Here is a 25,541-nt window from a genome sequence, read left to right as displayed (position 1 = left end):
AAAAAAAAAAAATCATGTTTAATAGTTTGTTATAAAATTTTGCAAACAGATCATTTTTCTCCTTCATTGAAATGCGCTGATGAGGCGGCACTGGTGGGCACTGATAGGCTGCACTGGTGGGCACTGATGAGGCGGCACTGGTGGGCACTGATAGACGGCACTGGTGGGCACTGATAGGCTACACTGATGGGCATTGATAGGCACAGTTAAGGCAACACTAATAAGCACAGATAAGGTGGCACCGATAGGCACAGATAAGGCAGTACTGATGGGCACAGATAAGGCGGGAACTGATGGGCAAAGATGGGCACAGATAAGATGGCACTGATAGGTGGCACTGATGGGTGGCACGAATGGGTGGCATGGATGGGTGGCACTAAGGGGCACTGACAGGTACCACTGATAGTTGGGACTGATGGGCACTGATAGGTGGCACTGATAGGTGGCTCTGATAAGTGGCACTGCTGGGCACTGATGGGCGGCACTGGTGGGCACTGATGGGCACTGGTAGATGACACTGATGGGCATGGATATGTGGCACTGAGGTGCAGCACTGTTGTGGAGGCAGATTGTGGGCACTGATAGGTGGCACTGTGGGTACTGATTGGTGGCACTGTGGGTACTGATGTATGGCACTGTGGGCACTGATGGGTGGCACTGTGGGCACTGATGGGTGGCACTGTGGGCACTGATGGGTGGCACTATGGGCACTGATGGGTGGCACTGCTGGGTGGCACTTTTTTAATATCTGGGTGGTACTGGCAGGGGTCAGGTGGGCACTGATGATCTGGCCGTGATCGTGACTGATGTCCCGATCACGGCCGCCAGTGATCGGCTTTTTTTTTCTCTCCTCGCACTGTCAGCACGAGGAGGAAAAATAGCCGATTACCTGCTCTGTTGTGTCACATGATCAGCTGTCATTGGCTGACAGCTGATCACGTGGTAAGGGGTCGGGATCGACCCCTTGCTCCGGTCCGTGATCAGGTGAGTCTCATAGACTCGCCGATCACAGAGCGCCCCGCTTGCGCCCCTCAGGGGGCGCGCAGGCCGCTCATGTACGGGATGACGTCAATAGACGTAGTCCCGGCAAAGCAGGTCAGAGCTGTAGCCATCATTCGGCTATAGCGTGAATCTCTAGTGGTTAAAGTTCATAGTTCATGTGCGTGTAAAGGCAGATGTTTTAATACTTTTGGTAATATAGTGTATTTTGGTTCTACTTTTGCCCTTTGTGTGCCTCATCATTGAAAATAGTTGCTTATGAATATAGTTGTGTGTGTAAAGGCAGGCGTCCCAATACTTTCATAAGAGCTGCACTTACATGAAATGCACATTTATGGTCAGGGCCAGAGCCACGATTGGCAGCCAATGCTGTGGTATATGTAGCCAGGAAGTGGCTGAAAGAAAATGGAGGAAATCTGCTGGTAACAAGAGTAAAAACAGGTGTAAACTGTTTTTTTTTAAAACAAAAATAAAATAAAAAAAATAATGATTGCAATACACAGCTAGTCAAGGTTTAGATCTACATCAAGAACAATAGATTTAATTTTTAGACTGATAATCACATTATGTACAACAGAGTATTTTGTTACATTGTCATTAAAAGCAAAAGACTAAAATCTATTGACTTTCTGCAGAAGACATTGGAATCCAGGAAGTATTATATATAATCACACTGCATGAGAGCAATAAAGATATCAATTGTATTATAGTATGTTACCTTTGTATCTAGGCTCCACCTTTCCTTGTAAACCTTGACCAGGTTCTAAAGTTTATGTGGCTGTGTTTAGAAGCATTCCGAGGGAGCCGCGTACTGTGTGTGATACTGGAAGAGACAAGGGGCTCTCGGAATCCATTGGAAGGAAACTGTATGTAATAATTTTGGGCCAGAATTAATAACAGAGACAGAGCCCTTGACCAAAGGATCCACCATAGAATGCATAGGATTCACTAGGACTAGGGAAGAGTGACAAACCTAAAAGACTACTGACCAAGTAGAAACCAAAATGGAAATGCAAACTTAACAGTCAGCACAGAAAAAGGTGCTAAAATAAAGAGAAATCTCATTTGACTTCTAGAAGTGATGCAGGATTTAAGCTTTCTCTAAACTTTTATTAACAAATCACCCAATGAACGAACCCTACAAAGATCAGAAGGAAAAGAAGGACATAGAAAGTCCCATCAGTGTGGCAGTTGACTGAAGACCTCAGCAAGACACAACGGATTGTGACCTCCCTTGTCAACCAGGCTGGAGGCCAACATAACCGGATAAAGCATCATAAATCTTAGGACCTAATGTGTCAAGACGGCTAAAAATGATAGACAACACTCAGAGTTCAGACAAAGCTCCAGAGAATCAAGAAGGAGTTCAAAATAAAAATGGCAACGTCACTCCAGGACCACCAACAGAAGGCAAAAAGACATCACAGAGTGTTAAAAGTGTATCAGACACTGAAGCTAAGAAGCCACAAGGAACTGTTGAGAAAAAATCTAAATTCTCTATGAAACCATTTAAACCACAATCAAAGCCAACAGAACAAAAAGGAGAAGCAAAAACAAAAAACAGAGATGCAAGCGAGACACTGGTGTCCTCGAGAGATACGGTGACACCCAGAGAACCGGATGTAAAAGAGCATCAACCAGGAAAGGAAAAACAAGAACGGTAGGATGTGGTCTCTTAGTTTATGGCCACCAATTATTTTACAACTTTTTTTGTTACGGATAATATATATTTTTTACATAGTGTTTTCATATATTTTATGAGGGGAGATTGTCATGTTCATCCATCCCTCCCCACATTCATTCACAGATGTTTTATGACCAGAGGAGGTGTGAGTGATCTGATATCCTTTTTTTTATTCTTTGTTTTTTTCATATTGGTTGTTTGAATACACCTACAGGCGCAGCTCTGTCTAGGTCAGGCTTTCTCAACCCTTTAACTCTAGAGGAACCCCAAAAATAATTTTTAGGTCTCGAGGGAACCCTTACTAAAACCAATTCATCAGAGGTCAATAGAACAATGCCCCTTATACTGGTGGTCAATAGGAAGAATGCTCCCCGTAAAATGGCGCGTTTAGAATGCAACCCTTAAAAACAGCTGAAAATATATTTGGTGTCTTGCTGCTGGTTTTGCTAAGTGATGCTGAACCTTGAACTCTGTAGGCACCATAAAAAAAGGCGGTTCATCAGCCACAGCTCAAGGAACCCCTATCAACCTCTGGAGGAACCCTAGGGATCCACGGAACCCTGGTTGAGAATGACTGGTCTAGGTAATGACATCTAGCCCAAACAACAGGATTCAAAAGTTGTAAATAACATAAGCCTATACTACATACATACTGTACAAATGCTGCTTTTCTCCCTCCAGTTATAGAAAGGTACCGTATTTATCTGCGTATAACATGCACTTTTTTCCCCTAAAAATCGGGGGAAAATCATGGGTGCGTGTTATACGCCGATCCCCCCGCCGATCTGCCGATCTGCGCTGTCTGTGGAGCGCTGCCGACATTTACCGAGCTGAGCCGAGTGTACTGTGTACTCGGCTCCGCTCTCAGTCACGCCCAGTCCCGCCTCCTAGCCTTTACGTCCCGCCATTGGCCTGGGGTTGTGTCCATCACAGGAGCCAGGACAAGGGGTGGGACGGGGGCGTTACTGCGAGCAGAACTGATTAGCCGAGTACCCTCGGCTCGGTCTATGTTGGTGGCGGGAGGAGCCGAAGATCTCGACGGCGGTGGCGGGAGGAGCCGAAGATCTCGACGGTGGCGGTTGGGAGGAGCCGAAGATCTCGGCGACGGCAGCGGGAGGAGCCGAAGATCTCGACGGTGGGAGGAGCCGAAGATTTCGGAGGCGGTGGCGGTAAATTTAAAACTAACCATACTGCAATTTTGGGAAAGGCTGCAGGGGGACAGTGTAGGGCTGCAGGGGGACAGTGTAGGGCTGCAGGGGCACAGTGTAGGGCTGCAGGGGGACAGTGTAGAGATGCAGGGGGACAGTGTAGGGCTGCAGGGGGACAGTGTAGAGATGCAGGGGGACAGTGTAGGGCTGCAGGGGCACAGTGTAGGGATGCAGGGGGACAGTGTAGGGCTGCAGGGGGACAGTGTAAGGCTGCAGGGGGACAGTGTAGAGATGCAGGGGGACAGTGTAGGGCTGCAGGGGGACAGTGTAAGGCTGCAGGGGGACAGTGTAGAGATGCAGGGGGACAGTGTAGGGCTGCAGGGGGACAGTGGAAGGCTACATTGATGGGCATTTAAAATGTAAGTTTTTTTCCTTAAACTTGCCTCCTAAAAGTTTTTTTCCTTAAACTTCCCTCCTGAACTTGGGGTGCATGTTATACCCTGGCGCGTGTTATACGCCGATAAATACGGTACATACCGTATGATAACATTGAATGAAGGTGGAGTACAGGTATAACTACATTTTTGCCCACTTAGGGACTATACTGCCAATCATGGTGGAGAAAAATCAGACAATTGATCTGTAGAGTTGTCCATCCAGGATTGCTGTACGTTGGCCCTACCTATAAAGATTATCTTGTATTTTGGAAGTTCTGTGCTCACTTGATGATAAGCTTGTTGTAGAGCAGGGGTGTCCAACCTTTTGACCTTCCTAGGTCACATTGGAAGAACAGGAATATTCTTGGGCTCCACATAAAATACACTAACAATAAAGGATCGCTGATGAGCAGAAAAGGTTGGGCAGATCACCAGTTAATGATCACTGATATAGATAATGTACCTATCTGCTTAATAAAGCTTCATTTTTTTTTTATATTTTTTATTTCATGGCATCCCAGTCTTAGTCCATATGGTTCAATATTTAGTTGGCCCACTCTTTGCAGCTATAACATCTTCAACTTTTCTGGGAAGGCCGTTCACAAGGTTTAGGAGTGTGTCTATGGGAATGTTTGACCATTCTTCCAGAAGTGCATTTGTGAGATCAGGCAGTGATGTGGACGAGAAGGCCTGGTTCGCAGTCTCCACTCTAATTTATCCCAAAGGTATTATATGGGGTTGAGGTTAGCACTCTGTGCAGGCCAGTCAACTTCCTCCATCCCAAACTTGCTCATCCATGTCTTTATGGACCTTGCTTTGTGCACTGGTCCAAATCATTTAGTGGAGGGGGGATTATGGTGTGGGGTTGCTTTTCAGTGGCTGAGATTGGCATACCAAGACATTTTTGACAATTTCATGCTCCCAACTTTGTGGGAAAAGTTTGGGGGTGGCCCCTTCCTGCTCCAACATGACTGCACACCAGTGCTCAAAGCAAGGTCCATAAAGACATGGATGAGCGAGTTTGGGGTGGAGGAACCTGACTGACCTGCACAAAGTGCTCTGTTTCTTTTAGCGCTGTACTCAAATAGAGCTCCTTGAACTCCGCCTCATAGAAGAGAAGGGGCTGTGTGAGTTTCACCACCTCAGAGGTCTCATCATCCATGTCGCGCAGCAGTAGGTCCCTTAGGATGAAGAGCTCCTGGTGGGAGATACCTACGGAGAAAATGTGAGGTGAGAAGGGGTCCCTGTACCCAAGAAAGGAGGGGTTCCTGTCCCCAGGGAAGATGGGGTCCCTGTCCCCAGGTGAGATGGAGGCCCTGTCCCCAGGGGAGATGGGGGCCCTGTCCCCAGATGGGAAGGGAGCCCTGTCCCCAGGTCAAATGGGGTCACTGTCCTCAGGTGAGAAGGGGGCCCTGTCCCCAGGGAATATGGGGCCCTGTCCCCAGGGGAGAAGAGGCCCTGTCCCCAGGTGAGATAGGGTCCCTGTCTCCAGGTGAGAAGGGGTCCCTGTCCCCAAAGGATGGAGTGGCTTATGGTATGGTGTGTGGGAGATATGGGGTCATCTCACTCCCCATGACCAGGCTGTAGGGCACTCATCCATGGTTGTCTGGGCTCCCTGTAGCAGCATCACAGACGGGTTAAAGCATTACCTCCGAGGGAGATCTGTCATCTGTGTATGGGGGGTTGGCAGACAAGCCTGTGGTATCCTCAGGGGAGCTGGCTCTCATAGGGCTGCATCTGTGTGCTTAAAGATTGTTTGCCCAGAAGAAGCATGCAGTGCAGTGTGAGCCGACTGAGGGAGGGCGGTACTCTGGCTGGCGAGAACAGACACTGGACCGAGCGGTGCTGCATGGGGCAGAAGAGAGGGACCCAGCAGAGCTGGATGAGCACACAGGCGGGGAATCCAAAACTAAAATACAGCCAATGCAGTAAAGCCCCAGAGGCGGCTCTTTAATAGGTGGCCGAAAAGCCTCTGTAAACATGAGGCCTAAGGTGACCGCATAATTAGACACGCCCCTGTCTCCCCTCTTAAGGTGCAGCCTGGGTCCAATGAACCCATCAGGACCTATGGTAGGGCCGGCCCTGGAGCCAGCCATTCTCATCCAACATCAGTGCCTGACCTCACAAATGCGCTTCTGGAAAAATGCTCAAATATTCCCGTAGACACACTTCTAAATCGTGTGTTTAAGTTGTTATAGCTGCAAAAACTGATGACATGAATAAGACATGATTGTGAAGAATGGGACATTTTTCTGTGGGAAGATAAAACTTGCAAAAGTTCTGTAAAGTGTGTGGGCTCTATGGGACTTTTTCCGTCGGGAATTCCGACAGAAAAAATTTGAGAGCAGGATCTAAAATTTTACAACAAAAAAATCCGATGGGGCTTTTTCCGATCGTTTGTAGAGAATTCCGACGGACAAAGTGCCACACATGCTCAGATCGAATTACGAGACCAAAGCTATTGGCTACTAGCCTCCACGTAGTCCCGTCGTACGCAACGAACGTCACCATGTTCCAAACGATCGGATTTTCCAACAACTTTTGTCCGACCGTGTGTATGCAACACCAGCTTCGGACAAAATCCGTCAGAAAAAATCAGACGGATTTTGTGGTCGGAATATCCGACCGTGTGTACAAGGCATTAGGCAGCATTCATAGTCATCTTGGGCCACAGGTTGGACAAAACAGTTGTAGAGTTTGGGGAGCATTTTTAAAATTAAGAAGAATAGTTTTCTTGGCTTGAAAGAAAATGAGCCTAAATATAGTGAGAGAACAAGTGATTTAGAATGCCCAAGCTACAAACTTCAGGGGTCTTTGGAGTCAGAAGACCCAAGTGAGTTTCCAGTACATTAAACAACTATTCCAGAGGATAATGATTTGTGGAAAGGTCTAAAACCTATATAGCACATCCGCTGGTGTAGCACCATACCTTGGGCATCAAGCATGAGTCCCAAAACCCATACAGAATAGCTTAGCTGTGTGTAATGCAGGTGGTAAATGAATTTAAATGGTATCAGCTTGTCCTTGGTGCTGATTACATCTTGAAACCAAGATGTAAGGTCAGTTATACAGTATATTGGAGCCATTTCTGGTAGGATTTATTAAATTGATCCTTTGCCTTGCAAACAATTATAAAATGTTGTGGTAAGTTTGGTTTGGCCAGAGTTTTACATCAAATGGGCAACTGCACTTTCAGTGTGCCAACTTGAGTCCTAAAGATGTGATGTAGTAGGAAGCATTTGAAAAAAGATGTATCGGAATATTATTTTCTTTTACCTTGTGTGCCTTTCTCAAAGGCATGTCTTTCTCAAAGAGCTGAGAGATATATGCAATACCCCTACTGGACCACCAGGTGGTCAATGTGACCATATAGTTCTATGAATCTGTGGTAGTTCCATAGAGGGGTCTGAGGTGTTATGTTCGTCTTGTTTTGGATGAGTAACAAACCACTTTGACCTACAGGTAAGCCTAGATTAAAGCAGTTGTAAACCCGCTAATTATTTTATTTTTTTTAACACCTGCAAAGCAAAAGGCATAATGAGCTAGTATGCACCGCATACTAGCTCATTATGAAATACTTACCTTAGAACGAAGCCCCGACATCTGGCCTGATCCATGCCGAGGGAGCTGACATGCTCCCTCTGCGTTTCTTTTCCGGGTATCGCGGCTCTGGCCACTCACAGCGCACATATCGTCACATGCGCGCGGGAGATTTCATTCCGGCCGGTCGGCCACTGCTGGATTTTCAGGCCCGAGAATCCCCTTGTGCACATGCGCTGCTGCAGTCAGCGGCGCATACCGAGGGGAATATCTCCTAAACGTACCTTATTATAGGCTTTCCTGTAGGTAAAAGTTAAAAAAATGAGTATACAACCACTTTAAGGCTTACCTGTAGGTCCAAGAAATATCTCCTAAACCTATACGGTTTAGGAGATATGTACCTGAAGACAGCCACCGCTGTCTAAGGCGCATGCGGCGTAGACAGCGGTGCGCAGGTGCACTGTGTGAGCCGCAGGTCGCGGCGATATGCCGCGAGTGTCGACTCCCATGCGCGGGAGTGATGTCATCGCTGCTCTGGCAAATCACAGCGCCGGAGCAGCGAGACCCACGGAGACCCACCAAGAAGATGGACGCTCGGAACTACAGGGGACAGCGGTGACTTCGCTGGCTCCTGTGTCAGGTAAGTGACACATAATGGACTACTATGCGATGCGATGCGATGCGATGCATAGTAGTCCATTATGCTTTACCTTTGCAGGGAATCAAAGAGGAAGTAACACTCATCAGGGTTTACTTCCTCTTTAAGTTCTATGTTTTAAAAGTTTGGTTTCTAATTTTTCTCACATTGTTTTTTCCTCCCTGACAAAAAAATTAGGAGATTTCTCTAAAGTAAGTGACATATTCTGTTAGAAAGTTTCACTAGAACAAGTGTCATCATTGGAAGCTTTCCCCTCTTTGCTGTTCCAATGACAACTCAAAACTTTAGATATTTCCTCACTTTTATGCCGTGTACACACGATCGGAATTTTGGTCGGAAAAAGCTCTGATGGCTTTTCCAATGGAATTCCGATGGGATTTCGCTCAAGCTGTCTTGCATACACACGGTCACACCAAATTCCGACCGTCAAGAACGAGGTGACGTACAACGCGTACAACGGGGCCAGAAAGAGGAAGTTCAATATCCAGTAGCCAATAGCATCCATCTCGTAGTTGAATCTGAGCACGCGTAAGCTTTTGCACATCAGAATTGCATACACACGATTGGAATTTCCGATAGGAAGTTTTTCCATCTGAAAAATTGAGAACTTGTTCTCAAATTTTTGCTGACGGGAATTCGGCCAGCTAAATTCTGATGGAGCATACACACGGTCGCATTTTCTGATGAAAAGCTCTCATCGGTCTTTTGCTGCCGAAATTCCGATCGTGTGTACGCGGCATTAGGACTAATGCCGCGTACACACGATCGGAAAATCGTGGAGACAATGGTCGTGGAGACAATGGTCACCAGGACAAATACAGTATAGATGGTAAAGATCTCTATTGTGGACACAGATAGCAATAAAAACCTGGCAGTGGTTCTACTGTGATCCTTCTCTAGAGAAATATTGGGAAATATCTTTTTTTCTAGAGCTGAGAATGTAAATCATAATTCGCCTACATTGGCAACATCCCTTTGTAAGAAGTTCCTACTCGTTGGTGTTCATTCCTAAAATGTATTTGCCTCTAGCAACCAATCAGAAATGTCCCTGCTTTAGTCTTACTAGTACAAGATGGCAGCCTCTTCTCACCCACTGTACAGTGTAGTTTGTCTCTGAGGATGTACTTGTTATTGGTAATCTTAGTTGTCGACTTTTATTTATTCTTTATCTAACTTTTCTTTGCCTCCAGCTCTGACTTCTTCAATTCAGTTTGAGTTTGATATAGGGCCCAAGTGAAATCTTAGTTTGAATCCTTGGCTTGCCTAATAGCTTCATCCCACTTCTGTATTTGCCAGCCTGGGCTTTACTTTGGTCTACCTGTGGTTATGATGTCTTAATTCCTGATAATACATCTGCTTGTCTGCTATTTATTTATTTATTCGTTTGCACCCAGTCTGGTCCCAAGGTCATGAACATTTGATGGAGCAGCAAAGTAAAACAAAACAATTAGATGCTTCCCGGAATGATGACTGCTATGGTCCCAGAGAGCTGTAGCAATGGATATCAATCCAACCCCTACAACAGTGATGGCGAACCTTGGCACCCCAGATGTTTTGGAACTACATTCCCCATGATGCTGAACTACACTGCAGAGTGCATGAGCATCATGGGAAATGTAGTTCCAAAACATCTGGGGTGCCAAGGTTCGCCATCACTGCCCTACAATGTCTATTGATGCTCCCGGTTATGTGACATTCCTTGCTGTTAATCACTCTATAATAAGTACCACCATATCCTCCTCCATCTTTAAAAGGAAAAGTTTTGTCCATTGGTCTAAGGACCAGCTTTCGTCGAAGGAACATGCTGGAAAAATAGAATCCAATCAGCCAATGGCTGTGAGCGCTGAAGAGTATGTTCTGGCGGTTCTTGCCACGAACACAAAGGCACAGCAGGATAGATACCACAATAACATTGCTTAGTTAGAACAGCAATCTTTTAGAGCCCATTCACACAGGGGCAGCTTTGGATCCGACTTGAAGCCGCCCCAAGTTGCCTCAAGTCGCACGACATGATAAAATCAATGTAAGTGAATGAGAGTCGTTTTAATGCACACTACTGAAGTCCTCCCGACTTCAGAAAAGGTTCCTGTACTACTTCAATCCGACTTCTAGGCAACTTGTACTCATTGATTTCAATGGAAGTTGCCTCCAAGCCAGATCCCCTGTCTTAACTGAAGTAACTTTCCAGGAAGTAAAAATAGTTTTCTAGGCACACCCCTCCCTCCCACAGAGCTTAATTTTATGTGATTGGCCACTGGCAAAGTCCCCTGTCCTGGAGGCAACTTCAAGTTGCCTTGTAAGTTGCCTCAAGTCTCGCTGTGATTCATACTCAAGTCATGTCCAAGGTGCCTCCCAAAGTCACGCTGGAAGTCATGTTGCCCCTGTGTGAATGGACTCTTAGCCCTATTACACACAGTCAGAGATTCCGACAACCAAATCCGTCGGATTTTGTCCGTTGGATTTTGTCCGATGGATTTTGTCCGAAACTGTTGTATACACACGGTCGGATGAAGTTGTCTGGAAACCCGATCGTGCAGAACGTGATGACTTATTTCATTACGACGGGACTACGTTCACGCTAGTAGCCAATAGCTTTGGTGTAGGAATTTGATCTAAGCATGCGTGGCACTTTGATCGGAATTCTCTACACATGATCGGAGTATGTCCAATCGGAGCATTTTGTCTGAAAATTTTACCAACAAGTTAGAAAATTTGGTCCGTCAGATACTCCGACGGAAACAGTCCGATGGAGATCACACACAGTCAGAATATCCGACAAAACGGTCTGATCGGACACATTCTGTCGGAATCTCCGACCGTGTGTACAAAGGCTTAGGCTTTTTTTTTTTGTTTGGCTCACTGGGTTGAATGAAGAAAAAATGTAATGTGTGTACCAGGCTTTACTGTCATATCATTGGAAGGAATGGTGCCCCAAGGGCCAGATAAAGGCTAGCAAAGGACCAAAGTTTGGCCACCACTGCTCTATAGGACCAAGAAAAACACATTCCTTTTAGATTGCTGTGGACAGCTTTCTCTTCGTGTTCCATAATTGTCCTTATCTGTGCTGGATTCTGTATGAGGAACTAATACAGGCAAATTGGTTGGTATTTACAAGGAGTAAAGTACAAATACCGCCCAAAGTCTTATTGGCCATAAAGGAGCGCTGATAACACTGGTGAATTCCCAGGTCTCTGATCTGCAGAACCATAAGAATTTTTTTTCTTTGAAGGTTATTTTAATAAAAAAGGAAAGAATTCAGGAACAGGACAATATTGTTACCTATTTGTGACTATCCTTTATAATTAGCTAAAATCCTAGTTTGTAGATTGGTACAAGGACACTTAGTTTTATAACATATGTTTATGAGTGTCAGACATGCCCCATAATGTAAAAATCGACCTTTAACCCCTCGCATACTCAGCACTTTCACCACTTTCCTGCCCAAGCCAATTTTCAGCTTCCAGTACTGTCACACTTTGAATGACAATTGTGCGGTCATGTAACACTGTACCCAAATTAATTTTTTTATATCTTTTTCCCCACAAATAGAGATTTCTTTTGGTGGTACTTAATCACTCTGGGGGATTTTTTTTTCTTTTGCAAAAAACAAAATGAAAAAGACTGAAAACTTAAAAAAAAAATCGTTTTTCTTAGTTTTTGACTGAAAATTTTGTAAATAAGTAATTTTTCTCCTTCACTGATGTGCGCTGAAGAGGCAGCACAGATGGGCACTGATAAGCTGCCCTAATGGGCACTGATAGGCTGCACTGATAGGCACTGATGAGGTGGCACTTATGGGCACTGATGAGGCGGCACTAAAGGGCACTGGTGAAGAGACACTAATATGCAGCACTGATGGGCACTGATAGGCATCACTGATTTTGTAAATAAGTAATTTTTTTCCTTCACTGATGTGTGCTGAAGGGGCAGCACTGATGGGCACTGATATGCTGCCCTAATGGGCACTGATAGGCTGCACTGATAGGCACTGATGAGGCTGCACTGATGGGCACTGATGAGGCGACACTGATGGGCACTGATGAGGTGGCACTGAAGGTGACTGGTGAAGAGGCACTAATATGCAGCACTGATGAGCACTGATAGGCATCACTGATATGCAGCACTGATATATGGCACTGATTGGCACTGATAGGCAGCACTGATTGGCACTGATAGGCAGCACTGGTACAGAAAAGATTTACCGCACTCACAGGTTTGAAGCAAAAGTGAAGACTTTATTGAAGATAAAAATCATCAGACAACATCGTAAAGATCATGAAATCAATGCAGACCTGGCACAGATTAAGGCATTTCATAAATTGGAATTCACTTAATCAGCACTTATGGGCAATGATAGGTGGCACGGATAGGCGGCACTGATGGGTGGCACTGATGGACACTTATGGCCAGCACTGATGGGCCCTGATGGGTGGCACTGATGAGTAGGCACTGTTGGGCACTGAAAGGCAGCAGTGACTAGCATCACTGATGGCCACAGATTGGCCTCACTGATGGGCACAAATTGACATCACTGATGGGCACAGATTGCTGTCACTGATGGGCACAGACTGGCATCACTGCTGGAAAATGTTGGGGCTGCACTGATTATCAGTGCCCTGGTTATCTGTACAGGTCTCCCCTGTGAGATGATGCCACTGATCAACTTTATTCTACTCACAGTCTGTCAGTATGAGGTGAGGAGAGCCGATTACCGGCACTACCGCGTTTACATGTCATCGGCTCTTTACCGAGATCAGGTCGCGCCGTGTCCCATGGAAATACAGAGCACCAGTGATTGCCACTCTGCACACCCCCTGGAGGGTGGTGGGGGGGGGGCGCGTTATCACTGTGAGGCTGGGCGATGTCATATGACGTCAGCCCATAACGAGAGGGGATCCCGCCCACCATCATTTGTCTATACGGCAGGCAGGAGGTGGCTTATATTAACCTGTACTTGGCCTTCCATGTGACCCATCATCACCCCATGTACCCAAGAAAGTGCCCAGTGTATTCGGGATCAGTCAGGATTTGGAACTTACACAAGGCTAACAGACCCCCCCCCCCACCCCCATAATATACTACCGTAGCCTGGAAATTGGTTACTAGAAGAGTATTGTGGGATGAATCAGAAAGAGTAGCATGATACCTGAATAGCATGTAGGTAGGTGCAGTCTATATTCTCCACTGCAGGTGGCATTTTACTAAAGTGGCAATGCAGAAAGGGAAGGAAGTTATGAATAAACTGGTTCCTCTATAATTCTCTGCAGTTACTGGAGACAGCTAGATGCTGGCACCCCATGTGACTTTGGTGACCGTATTGGGTGAGCACAGATCCTATTTAAGGCCCCGGCTCCCTGATTTGGTGTGCATTATGCAAGTAGTTAGTCAGTGGACAGGTTTCCCATCTCTTAGGGACAGTATTTAGCTTCAGGAAGAGGTTCCAGAGGAGTAGGGAAAGTACAGGGACTACAGTACGCCATCTTCGCGCAGGAAGCTTCCCCTTTGGGTGTAGACCGGGCCAGGCTGCATTTCGCTCCTTGTTGCAGTCACCGTCCACCACTTTTAAGTCTACAGACCTCTGTTATGGTTCATAAGTGCCTCTAGATGGGTGTACCTTTCCATCGGGTCTGATTGTATTGTGTTGAACTTTTTTTTACAATATATTACTCAGCCTAGTTTGTGTGTTTACTGTTTGCTATGAATATGTTGCACCATTCCCATGTGCATATCACACAGGCCTCCTGTGGGGGTACAAGATAGTTAGGAAGGGGTGTGTATGACCATTGAATGAACATGCGGTAATACCCTGAATGGAAAACAAGTATAAGCTCCTTGTAACGTAATGCTGCATAATGTAGCATCTGTGAGTTCCACATTTCCATTTTACATTGCGAGATATCTTCAGAAAAGGATCAGTATCGGTATCTCCTATGTCTTTTTCCCTACAAGTCTCCTATAAAATATAGCTATAGCTTTCAGCCTTCAATAACATCCATTGTTTCTGTTTGTCTTTCAGTCACAGGGCACTGCTTCTGTCCTGGGAGGTAAGCTGGAACCCCCTTGGTATAGCAGCCTACTTGACAGAAAAGATTAAGGTCAGCCATTTCACTTATGTGGCACTTTCACCTCCAACGAAAGACTCAGAATGGACACCCCCAGTGGACCAATCCTCGATTGTCATCATCTACTCGTCCCCCAAATCAGAGAGACCGCTATACCAGATGGAACGCTACCTGGATTACTGCAGCAGCAAAAAAGGTAAGATTGGTTACTGCTGGCTATGCTGATTAGTGATATGTAAAAGAACATACAGAGTAAGTAAAACAGAAAAATAGAAGGTGAAGCTGAAATTGAGAAGGCCTGGCAAACTTTAGCTGGTTGTAGGTGGAAAGTACCAAGGTTGACAACCATATACGTGCGCACAGGGTGTGCCAGGTGTGCCCAGACAAACCCTAATCACCCCATGCACATTAGTAATATTGCTCTGTGTAACATCAGGAACATGTGAAAGATCTACCTCTTACCGGCTCTGCCATAAGAGAAGCCTCTATGCTCTTCTCTTTCACTGTGCCGGCAGGGAGATCAATCTGCCGGGGTCATAAATATGTAGACACACACACACACACACACACACACACACACACACACACACACACACACACACATGCATGTGTGTTTGAGCTTTATTGTGAACACCCTAATGCAATAGGCTGCACACACACCTATGTTGATAACTCATCTCTTTAAATGGTTATTGTAATATTGCAATATTGCACAAAATCGGACCCCTACCCCCACCCTGGTTTTCATGATTAAATTCTGCAATACAAAAGCAAACTGCAAGACACAGGAAAATTCAACTTCTCTCTGCCGTAAATGCCAAGGTTTAGGTGTCTACACCAGGGGTCTTCAAAGTACGGCCCTCCAGTTGTTCAAGAGCTACGATTCCCATCATGCCTAGACATGTCTGTGAATGACAGAGTTTTACAATGCTTCGTGGGATGCGTAGTTTGAAGATCACTGGTCTACACTCTCAAGTACTTCTACGTCCTCTGGAATTGACATGTGCACTGGGCTTGGCCTTAGAAAATGGGCACCATAGGACATAGACACTAGACCTGCAATGGCCATGGACCTGTCTGTACTTCCCAGTTTGATGAAATGGAGGCAGATGATGGAGATGACATACTTATTTTTTTCACTGTGACACTCTGCCTGCTTATTAATTGAATATATATATATATATATATATATATATATATATATACAGTGGGGATCGAAAGTTTGGGCACCCCAGGTAAAAATGTGTATTAATGTGCATAACGAAGCCAAGGAAAGATGGAAAAATCTCCAAATGGCATCAAATTACAGATTAGACATTCTTATAATATGTCAAAAAAAGTTAGATTTTATTTCCATCATTTACACTTTCAAAATTACAGAAAACAAAAAAATGGTGTCTGCAAAAGTTTGGGCACCCTGCAGAGTTAATATCTTGTACTGCTAATAACTGTAATAACTGTAAATGATGGAAATAAAATCTAACTTTTTTTTGACATATTATAAGAATGTCTATCTGTAATTTGATGCCATTTGGAGATTTTTCCATCTTTCCTTGGCTTCGTTATGCACATTAATGCACATTTTAACCTGGGGTGCCCAAACTTTCAATCCCCACTGTACATTATACAAGTATGACGGATAATTAAGTCCACTCATTGAAAGAAAAAGAGACACAATACGCAATGTTTGGCACCACATCCAAATTATATGAACAAAAGGAGAGAAAAATTAGGAGGCAGACTTTTAAGACTGCCACTGTATTCCCAATGGGGAAAAGAAGTACTCAAGGGCATAAATAAAATATCAAAATATATTAAAAAACATCATAAAAACATGTCACAAGGATAAGTGCATGGGTATGCTGTGGTATGTACATTCTCCCATATATGACAAATATGGCTGGACAGGAAAAACTTTAATGGTGGCTTCTGGAATAGTGGTTATGCTATCATAACAGAAATCTTCTATCTGAAGGCCAACCAATGGGATCACAATGTCAGCACCAATTGAGCACTACGCGTTTCTCCAATAGCTTCCTCGGGAGATGCCATTGATACTCATGTGTTTGATTTCCTACCAATAGGATCTCCTGAGGAAGCTATTGGCGAAACGCTTAGTGATCCATTGGTGCTGATATTGTGATCCCATTGGCTGGCCTTCAGATTTCTTTAATGACAGCATATTCACTATTGCAGAGGCCACCCGTACCATTACATAGTAGATGAGGTTGAAAAAAAACACAAGTCCAACCTATGTGTGTGATTATATGTCAGTATTACATTGTATATCCCTGTATGTTGTAGGTTTCCCTATCCAGTCATATTTGTCATATATGGGAGAATGTACATACCACAGCATACCCATGCACTTATATCTGTGACATGTTTTAATGATGATATTTAATACATTTTAATATTTTATCTATACCCTTGAGTACTTTTCTTTCCCCATTGGGATTGCAGTGGCAGCCTTAATAGTCCTCCTTCCAATTTTTCTCTCTTTAGGTCGACTCATTGCCTTGCTCTGTGCTCCTCACATCATGCATTGGCCAACAGAAACTGATTGAAGACCCTCTTTCAAAATTTATTAGAGGCTTATGATCAAGTCATGGTGCAAATTATACATCCAGGACATACAAATGATGACACTTAGATATGGTATTAAACCTAGAGCCATCCCAACAGCTGTCAATGTTTTACACAGGTTAGGTGCAATATAACGAACGATCCTTGTAAGGATCAGCACCCCAATTACAGTACTCTTGACAAAGCGCTAGCAGCCTGTAATTTGGCACCCAAAATGACCATAAGACCACTGTATAAGGGACCGGTATTTTGTATACCAATGTTTAAGATAGATGAAGATCGTGGCTTTGAATGACATTTTTGTTTTTGTGTCTCATCGGCTAGGGACACAAAAAGTGATTGTGCTGATTGGAGAAGAAGATGATATGAAGAAGTGGAAGGATAAGTGGGAAGAAAACCAATTTTCCAATACTCTTTATCAGTTCAGATTTTCACGGGCAGAGCTGGACTTGATCACCAGGGAAGATATTGTTAAAGAGATGCTGGAAAAAATAGAAAAGTTGAAAAAATCCCTGATCAGTCCAACAGGTAAGTGTCGGCTTTAGGAGGACTTGTTGGTCAAGTTGTAAATGGGTTGGGAAAGTAGACATGTGTAATTCGTTTCCTTCCAAATTAGTTTTTTTTTAAACTAATTTCAACAAATTTGTTAATTCGGAAATATCTGAATTAACGAAAACCCGTTTAACCAATTTTTCGGAATATTCGTAAATTCTAATATTCATAAATTCGTATATTCGAAAATTTGAAAATTTGGAAATTCGGAAATTTGAAAATCTGAAATAATAACCAACTATTAACTTATAGATATTGGAATTTCCATTCAAATTTGGCTGTTAGTGAATGTAACTAATGCAAATTTATCCAAAGTTACAAATTATCCAAAATAAATAATGGCCATACCTAAACGAATCGAGCATAATAAATTAATAATAATAAATAGCAACAATAATAATAATACATTTTTTTGAAATTCTTTATTATGAATTCATTCCATCCCATTTGTTTAGAAATAAATAAACAAATGGAACGAAACTAAATAATAATATATAATAATACATTTTTATTATTATTATTATTGTTATTTATTATTAATAATTTGTTACGTTCCATTTGTTTAGATATGGTATTTGTTATTTAGGATAATTTGTCATTTCGGATAAATTTGTATTCCATTACATTCACCAGCAGCCAAATTTGAAAGGAAATTCCAATACCTATAATTTAATAGTTAGTTATTATTAGTTAGTTAGTTATTCTTTAGAATTTTCGTTCTTCTTTTTCGGATTTTCTAATTTACAAATTTGCAAATTTTTCTAATTTACAAATTTGCAAATTTTTCTAATTTACAAATTTGCAAATTTTTCTAATTTACAAATTCACACATTTTTGAATTAGCGAATTGCGATCATAATAAATGACACAAAAAATAAAAAAGATACAAATGAAACAAACGAAAATTAACACATTTTTCGGCAGTGTATTGGAAAGGTTTTGTGTAAAGCAAATTAATAATAAACACATATACTGTTACAGGGTGGCCGCTCTGTGCCAGATCACATATCTAGTATGTGATATGATACTTCCGGGTCTGGGCCACCGCCGGCATGATTGGACACAGTGGAGCCAATCAGCAAGTCCAGCGGACTCGATGTCCACTGGGACCCGCCGATTAGTCGAGACATAGGCAGAACGGCAGTCTGTCTATGTAAACAAGGCAGACCTCCATTCTGTGAAAGGGGAATGTACTGATCCTGTGTTTCTGCTAAGCAAGAACACAAATCATTACCTTCCCCCAGTTAAAGCACCTCCCCCACAGTTAGTAAGCACTCCTAGGGAACACATTTAACACTTTGATTGCCCCTGATGTTCACCCCTTCCATGCCAGTTTCATTAATACTGTGACAGTGCATATTTTTAGCACTGATCACTGTATTAATGTCCCTGGTCCCCAAAAAAACCTGCCAATTAGGTGTCCGATTTGTCCACCGCAATGTTGCAGTCCCAATATAAGTTGTTGATTGCCACCGTCAATAGTAAAAATAAATAGTCTGTAGACGCTATAACTCTTGCGCAAACCAATCAATATATACTTATTGGGATTTTGTTTGTTTGCTTGTAAGTGAAATCGGGAGGCAGAACCAGCCAAACCTGGCTTGTGTGTTTACTAGCACACACAGATTGGGGCTGTGCTTGGCCAAAGCCATTTAGCAGAATCACAGCCAAAATCATTGGCTGCGAGCCTGCTGAACAACTTGTGCTCTGTCTAATCACAGCACGAGAAATCAGAAAGTTTCCCCCGTGATGTACCCCGTACGTTTCGGGTGAACTGCAAAACTGACGACCAGCAATATATGTTGAACTGCTGGCTGGCAAGGGGTTAATGCACAATATTATGTTGCATTAATACACATGCATTAATGCAATGCATAATATGAATCTACACTGAGTACTTGCTAGAAAGTCTAGTACAGTGGAACCTTGGATCACGAGCATAATCCATTCGAGGAAAATACGTGTAATCCAAAGCACTCGCATATCAAAGCGAGTTTCCCCATAGAAGTCAATGGAAATAAAGATAAGTCGTTCCGCATTGACTTCTGTTGCATGCAATACCGCATGTGACCAGGGGTGGGGTTGGAGGGCACCGGAGAGCCTCGGAAATACTCGGGGTGAGCTCGGCTGAACTTGGAAAGCCTCGGAAAAGCTCGGAAACACTCAGGAATGCAATATTTCCGAGTGTTTTCTGAGTATTTCTGAACGGCTGCGAACCGTTCCAAGTGTCCCCTGCACTCCCCATTAGCCCGAATTCTGCTTGTTTTGTGAGACAAACCGAGTCAGAATAAAAAAAAAAGTTTGCTCGTCTTTCAAAACGCTCGTTAACCGCGTTACTCATTAACCAAGGTTCCACTGTATTTGGGAGATGCTGTAAGATTCAGTTGGCTGCTCTGCCTCCCTATTTTGGCTGATACCAATACAATAAGTTTCTTGTTACTTTCTACATTCTTTAGTTGAGCCTCCCATAATAAAGGGGCCTTCACTTCATGCCTATACATTAGTATATTGCTCTACCAAGCCTGGAAAAAATAAAATGCAAGCCGAAGTGTTCCATGTCCCAAGGCTGCTTATATACTGTTAAAATATTATACCCAGAATAGTGTTGAATCTTCTTGCGAAAAAAAAAAAAGACACTGCCGTGTCTGTATATAGATTGTAGTCAAGGTAATCCTGCATTGGTCCTTCAACTGGTCTAGTTGAGATATGAGGAAAGTGATGTAATTGTGATTTTCGGAGGCAGTGGGCCTGGTCAAGGCATTGAAAGATGCAGGAACTTTCTCTTACACTGATCTTCTCTTACTAACAGGTCTTCAAGAGAAACCAAGTGGACACGAGGTAAGAGATTCCTCAATAACAGTAAGTTCTTCACTAAAGAGAGATAGGCCAATAATTATTATTAAAGCGGAACTTCAGTCATTTTTTTCATCTTTCCATCTATTAAATCTCCTGCCCTTGTTGTTGTTGTTTTAACTTTGGATAGTAAAACCTTTTTTTTTCTGCCAGTAAATCCCTTATACAGCCCACTTCCTGTTTCCTGTCTGGTCATTGGCCTAGGCTTATGACATCATGCACAGCTCGCTCTCTGACTCTCGTGAGAGTTTGCCGGGAGTGGGGGGGGGGGGGGGTGGGGTGAGTCATAAGAGGGTGTCATGGAAGAGATGCCTAACAGAGGCATCCAGCACAGAGTAAATAGATCAATGGGCTGCACTAAAGGAATCAGGCTCAAAAGGTGAGTGAAAATATAAATATATATTTATTAAGGATAAAGACACACTTGCAAACCAAACACAGCAAACCATGAACAAGCAAGAATGCAAATAATACACAGTAACCCCAAAACCCTAACCTAACTAACTAACTATATATACACACACGGAAAGGGAACACATATATAACAACAAGGCTGGGGTGAGAGACAAGGGGAACAGGAGGGCAGGTGGAGGAAGCAGAAGCAAGGGGAGCCAAGACAGGAATCAGGGGACAAGTTTGAGGAACCAGGTACAGGAAAACAGAGTCCAGGACAGGGCAGGAAGCAGATCAGGAACAGGTTTCTGGCAACAGATCAGATCAGGCAGGGACAAGGCTTGCAGGAAGGAAATCTGAAGCACTGAGCCTCAGTGAAGGACTTATATACTCCCAGCAATTCCACATCAGGTGCAGCTAGATCACTAGAATGTCCATTTGCTGGGAGACACCCGCTGGTGGCCACCAGAACTGCACCCTTTGATGCCGAAAGAAACAGTGACACCAGCAGGCGATCCAAGCAATAACACTGTTCCTGACAGAGGGCCCATGAGAGCTGCAGAGCTGGAGGTGTGCCTGTGTGTGTCTGTAAATCCAGGAAAGTGAAGCAGGAGCAGCAGCTTCAGAATGGCGAAGATGTTCTTTTTTTTCCAAATTATGTGAGAAGACTGCAGCTCCTCTTTAAGTATTATTTATTTTGTATATTTCTGTACTTTTACTTTAGGAAGTGAAGCAAGTGTCACAAACAACCGAGAAAACTAAACAGGGCAAACAAGATAAGAAGAAAAAGCAACAACCAAATAAACAGGACAAGGACAACATGATGAAAAAGAAACAAACTCCACCAAACAATAAAACACAACTAGAAAGGCATGAAGATGTGAAGCCGGCCATCCGCATTGTGTCCTGGCCAAAGACCGACAGTCATTGGCTGCTGACACTTCTGCGGTCTCCGTATTTCAGGGACACAGTGAAGGATGTGGAGACCGTCAATGTGACCGGAAGTGAACTGGAGAAAATCACAGAGCAGGCCTCGTCTGTCACCACTTACATTTTATATTTTAGCAAGGAAAGCCTGAAGTTATTTTGTTCTCAGCTACCCAACAGTGTGAAGCTTCTGTCTATTTTTGGTAAGTGTATATCCAACTATCCAATGGGCTCTTCATATACAATAGCTATGCCAGTATGAAGACGTTTCATTTATTGGCTGTCGAGGGAGAAATTTCCACTATTTTACACAAAATATGTTCTTACAACTCTAGATCCAACCCAGGGCAACCAGCTGCTTCATCTTTAAAGCAGAGTTACAGCCATTTATCCAACTGTGCACCCAAAGCCTCTGATTTATAGACTCGGTAAATCCTAAATATAGAACCATTTATCCAACTGTCAATCCAGGACCTCTGGTTTATAGACCGGATACATCCAAATATAGAGCCATTTATCCAACTGTCCATCCAGAACCTCTGGTTTATAGATCAGATACATTCTAAATATAGAACCATTTATTGAACTATGCACCCAAAGCCTTTGATTTATAGACCAGATACATCCAAAATATAGAGCCATTTATCCAACTGTCCATCCGAAGCCTCTGGTTTATAGACCGGATACATCCTAAATATAGAGCCATTTATCCAACTGTCCATCCAGAACCTCTGGTTTATAGAACGGATACATCCAAATATAGAGCCATTTATCCAACTGGCCATCGAAAACCTCTGGTTTATGGACCAGATACATCCAAATATAGAGCTATGTATCCAACTGTCCATCCAGAGCCTCTGGTTTATAGACCAGATACATCCAAATATAGAACCATTTTTCCAACTGTCCTTCCAGGGCCTCTGGTTTATAGACTGGATACATCCTAAAAATAGAGCCATTTATCCAACTGTCCATTGAGAACCTCTGGTTTATAGACCGGATACATCTGAATATAGAGCCATTTATCCAACTGTCCATCCAGAGCCTCTGGTTTATAGACCAGATACATCCTAAATATAGAGCCATTTATCCAACTGTCCATCCAGAGCCTCTGGTTTATAGACAGATACATCCTAAATATAGAACCATTTATCCAACTGTCCATCCAGAGCATCTGGTTCATAAACCAGATACATCCACAATATAGAACCATTTTTCCAACTGTCCATCCAGGGCCTCTGGTTTATAGACCGGATACATCCTAAATAGAGAGCCATTTATCCAACTGTCCATCCAGAGCCTCTGGTTTATAGACCGGATACATCCTAAATATAGAGCCATTTATCTAACTGTTCATCCAGAACCTCTGGTTTATAGACCGGATACATCCTAAATATATAGCCATTTATCTAATTGTACATCCAAAGTCTATGGTTTATAGATCAGATATAGTAAAAATATAGAGCTGTTTATCCAATTGCCCTTTTAGAAACACTGGAATTTATTTATAACTAGTGGCGGAACTATCAGGGTCGCAATGGTCATACTAGCGACCAGGTCCTGGAGTTTCACCACTATGGGGGGGGGGGGCCCTAGTGGCTGCAGGGCTCTGAGCTGCATGTCTCTCTCTCACAGCACAGAGCCAGTGCTGACAGTTCCCTCCCCCCACACGGATGGGAGAGGAGAGAGAGAGAGCTGATCAGCTTCTTCTTCTCCCGTCCCTCTCCTCCTGTGTATGTCCCGCACACACTCCCCAGCAGTGCTATGCATCTGAGGAGGGGGAGTGTGGGCAGGAAGATTGAAGTCCAGGTGCCAGATGAAAAAAGGTGCCAATGCCTGAGTGAGCTCTCCATCCGTCCACTGTGAGCAAAGTCTCCCCCCTCCCTCCCTTCTCTCTCCTGCCTCCCAGTGAGTAAACTAATGTGAGAGGGACTCCAATGTAAGGGGTGCTCTGTGGACTCTATGTGATGTAAGGGGGGCTTTGGTGAGCAGTGACCGCCTCACATGAGAGTTCCCACAGCATTCCCCCTTACATCAAAGCCCCCCTTAAATCGGGGTTCCCTTTACATTCCAGAGTCCACAGAGATCCCCCTTACAGAGCAAGTGAAAATTCTGTAGACTCTGATGTAAGGGGCAGCTCTGTGGACTCTTATGTAAGGGGAGCTCTGCAGACTCTGATGTAGGTGGGCTTTGTGGACTCCGATGTAAGGAGGCTCTGCAGACTCTGATGTAGGTGGGCTTTGTGGACTCTTATGTAAGGAGGCTCTGCAGACTCTGATGTAAATGGCACTCCGCAGACTCTGATTTAAGGGGGGCTCTCTGCAGACTCTAATATAAGTGGTGATCTGGGATCCCTGATTAAAGGGGAATGCTGGGATCTCCGATGTAGGGGGATAACTCTAAAGTAAGGAGAGGCTCTGGGAACCCTGATTAAAGGGGAATGCTGGGAACACTGATGTAATTGGGGGCTCTGGTTACCAGAGTCTGCAGCGTTCCTTCTCACATCACTTGACGGACTTTAAGGAGGAAGAGGAGGTCTGAAGATTTCCCCTTGTCCCCCGCCCACCCTCTCCCTCCCACTATGTATCCTTTGGCAGTTCAATAAAGCTTCGGGCCTGTGAACTCTTTTTCCCCTCCCTACCCCACTTCAAGAAATGTGTAGGCACATGGGATACCCTGTCGCAGGGCTGGGACAAGGGGTGGGCAGGAGGGGTGGCTGCCCCTGGTGCAATGGTTTATTGCAGGGGTAGGGGGCACCCTGACCCTAACCGTAAGGGAAAGGGGAGGGCAATTTGGCGCCTTTGCCCTGGGCGCTGGATGACCTTGTCCCGGCACTGCCCTGTTGTAATTATACACAACATATATGAGCCACTTTTTGGCCTATGTTGTTATTATATATGTATACGCAGTCATGTAGGCTTATATATGTATCCTAAAACATTTCTAAACATCAACTTGTGGGGTTTGCAGATTAGGATTCCGTTTTTTTTTTAAAGTTTTTTTTTTTTTTTTTGTGATGTATGAGTAATAAATTTGATATTTTTTTTTTTTGAGTCAACGTTTTGTGTTGATGTGCATGGCGGCCTCATTATATGGATACATTTGAACCTTTTTTTTTTGCTTTGGTGGTGTATCAACACAGCGATTGAATAGGGACAAAGAACAGAAGATCATCAGTCCATAAATGGTTTTGAAAATATTTCATGTAATAATCTTACTGTAACTGTTTTGTTTTTTTTAATTGCAGAAAATAAGAATACAATTGTGGTGATAGATAATCTGGAGAATAAATCCACGGAGAAAGAAGCCACACAACTCTACAATAAATTACCTATCAGCAGCCTTTCCAAACACCTTTTTCTTTTTTGGAAGAGGGAGAAAGAGACGGATTATCTCACACATCTCGCCAGGAGCCTGACAGTCGCCAAAGAAGAAACTGCACAAAAAATGAAAAAGTTCCAAAATCTGATCGATGAGAAAAGTAAGAGTTTCTGAATCATCACCGTCTTTCTCTGTCTAGAAGTTGTTGAATTATTTTTAAATGTTTAATAAAAGAAATAAACTGGATATTGCATGCATTAACCACTTCAGCTCCTGAAGATTTTACCCCCTTCGTGACCAAGGCATTTTTTTTTTGCTAATTGGCGATTGCGCGGTTATGCAATGCTATACCCAAACTAAATTGATATAATTTTTTTCACA

At 43.7% G+C, this 25,541-nt stretch overlaps 1 protein-coding gene across 1 annotated transcript in view; it reads left to right on the top strand.

Moving 5' to 3' along the window:
• Positions 1-1,774: 1,774 nt before the first annotated feature.
• Positions 1,775-25,541, top strand: part of LOC143923400 (uncharacterized) — a 37,116-nt gene continuing 13,349 nt past the window's right edge. Inside the window, exons 1-6 of the mRNA XM_077447058.1 lie at positions 1,775-2,659; positions 14,483-14,724; positions 17,439-17,642; positions 20,476-20,504; positions 21,637-22,042; positions 25,087-25,320. Coding sequence (XP_077303184.1) covers positions 2,313-2,659; positions 14,483-14,724; positions 17,439-17,642; positions 20,476-20,504; positions 21,637-22,042; positions 25,087-25,320 — 1,462 coding nt within the window. The 5' untranslated portion in view covers positions 1,775-2,312. The remainder of the gene's footprint in view (positions 2,660-14,482; positions 14,725-17,438; positions 17,643-20,475; positions 20,505-21,636; positions 22,043-25,086; positions 25,321-25,541) is intronic.

Source organism: Lithobates pipiens, unplaced genomic scaffold (assembly GCF_037356315.1).
Source record: "Lithobates pipiens isolate NorthernLeopardFrog02 unplaced genomic scaffold, aLitPip1_a1.2 Scaffold_22, whole genome shotgun sequence".
Lineage (NCBI taxonomy): Eukaryota > Metazoa > Chordata > Amphibia > Anura > Ranidae > Lithobates > Lithobates pipiens.
This window is presented reverse-complemented; position numbering and strand designations above follow the sequence as displayed.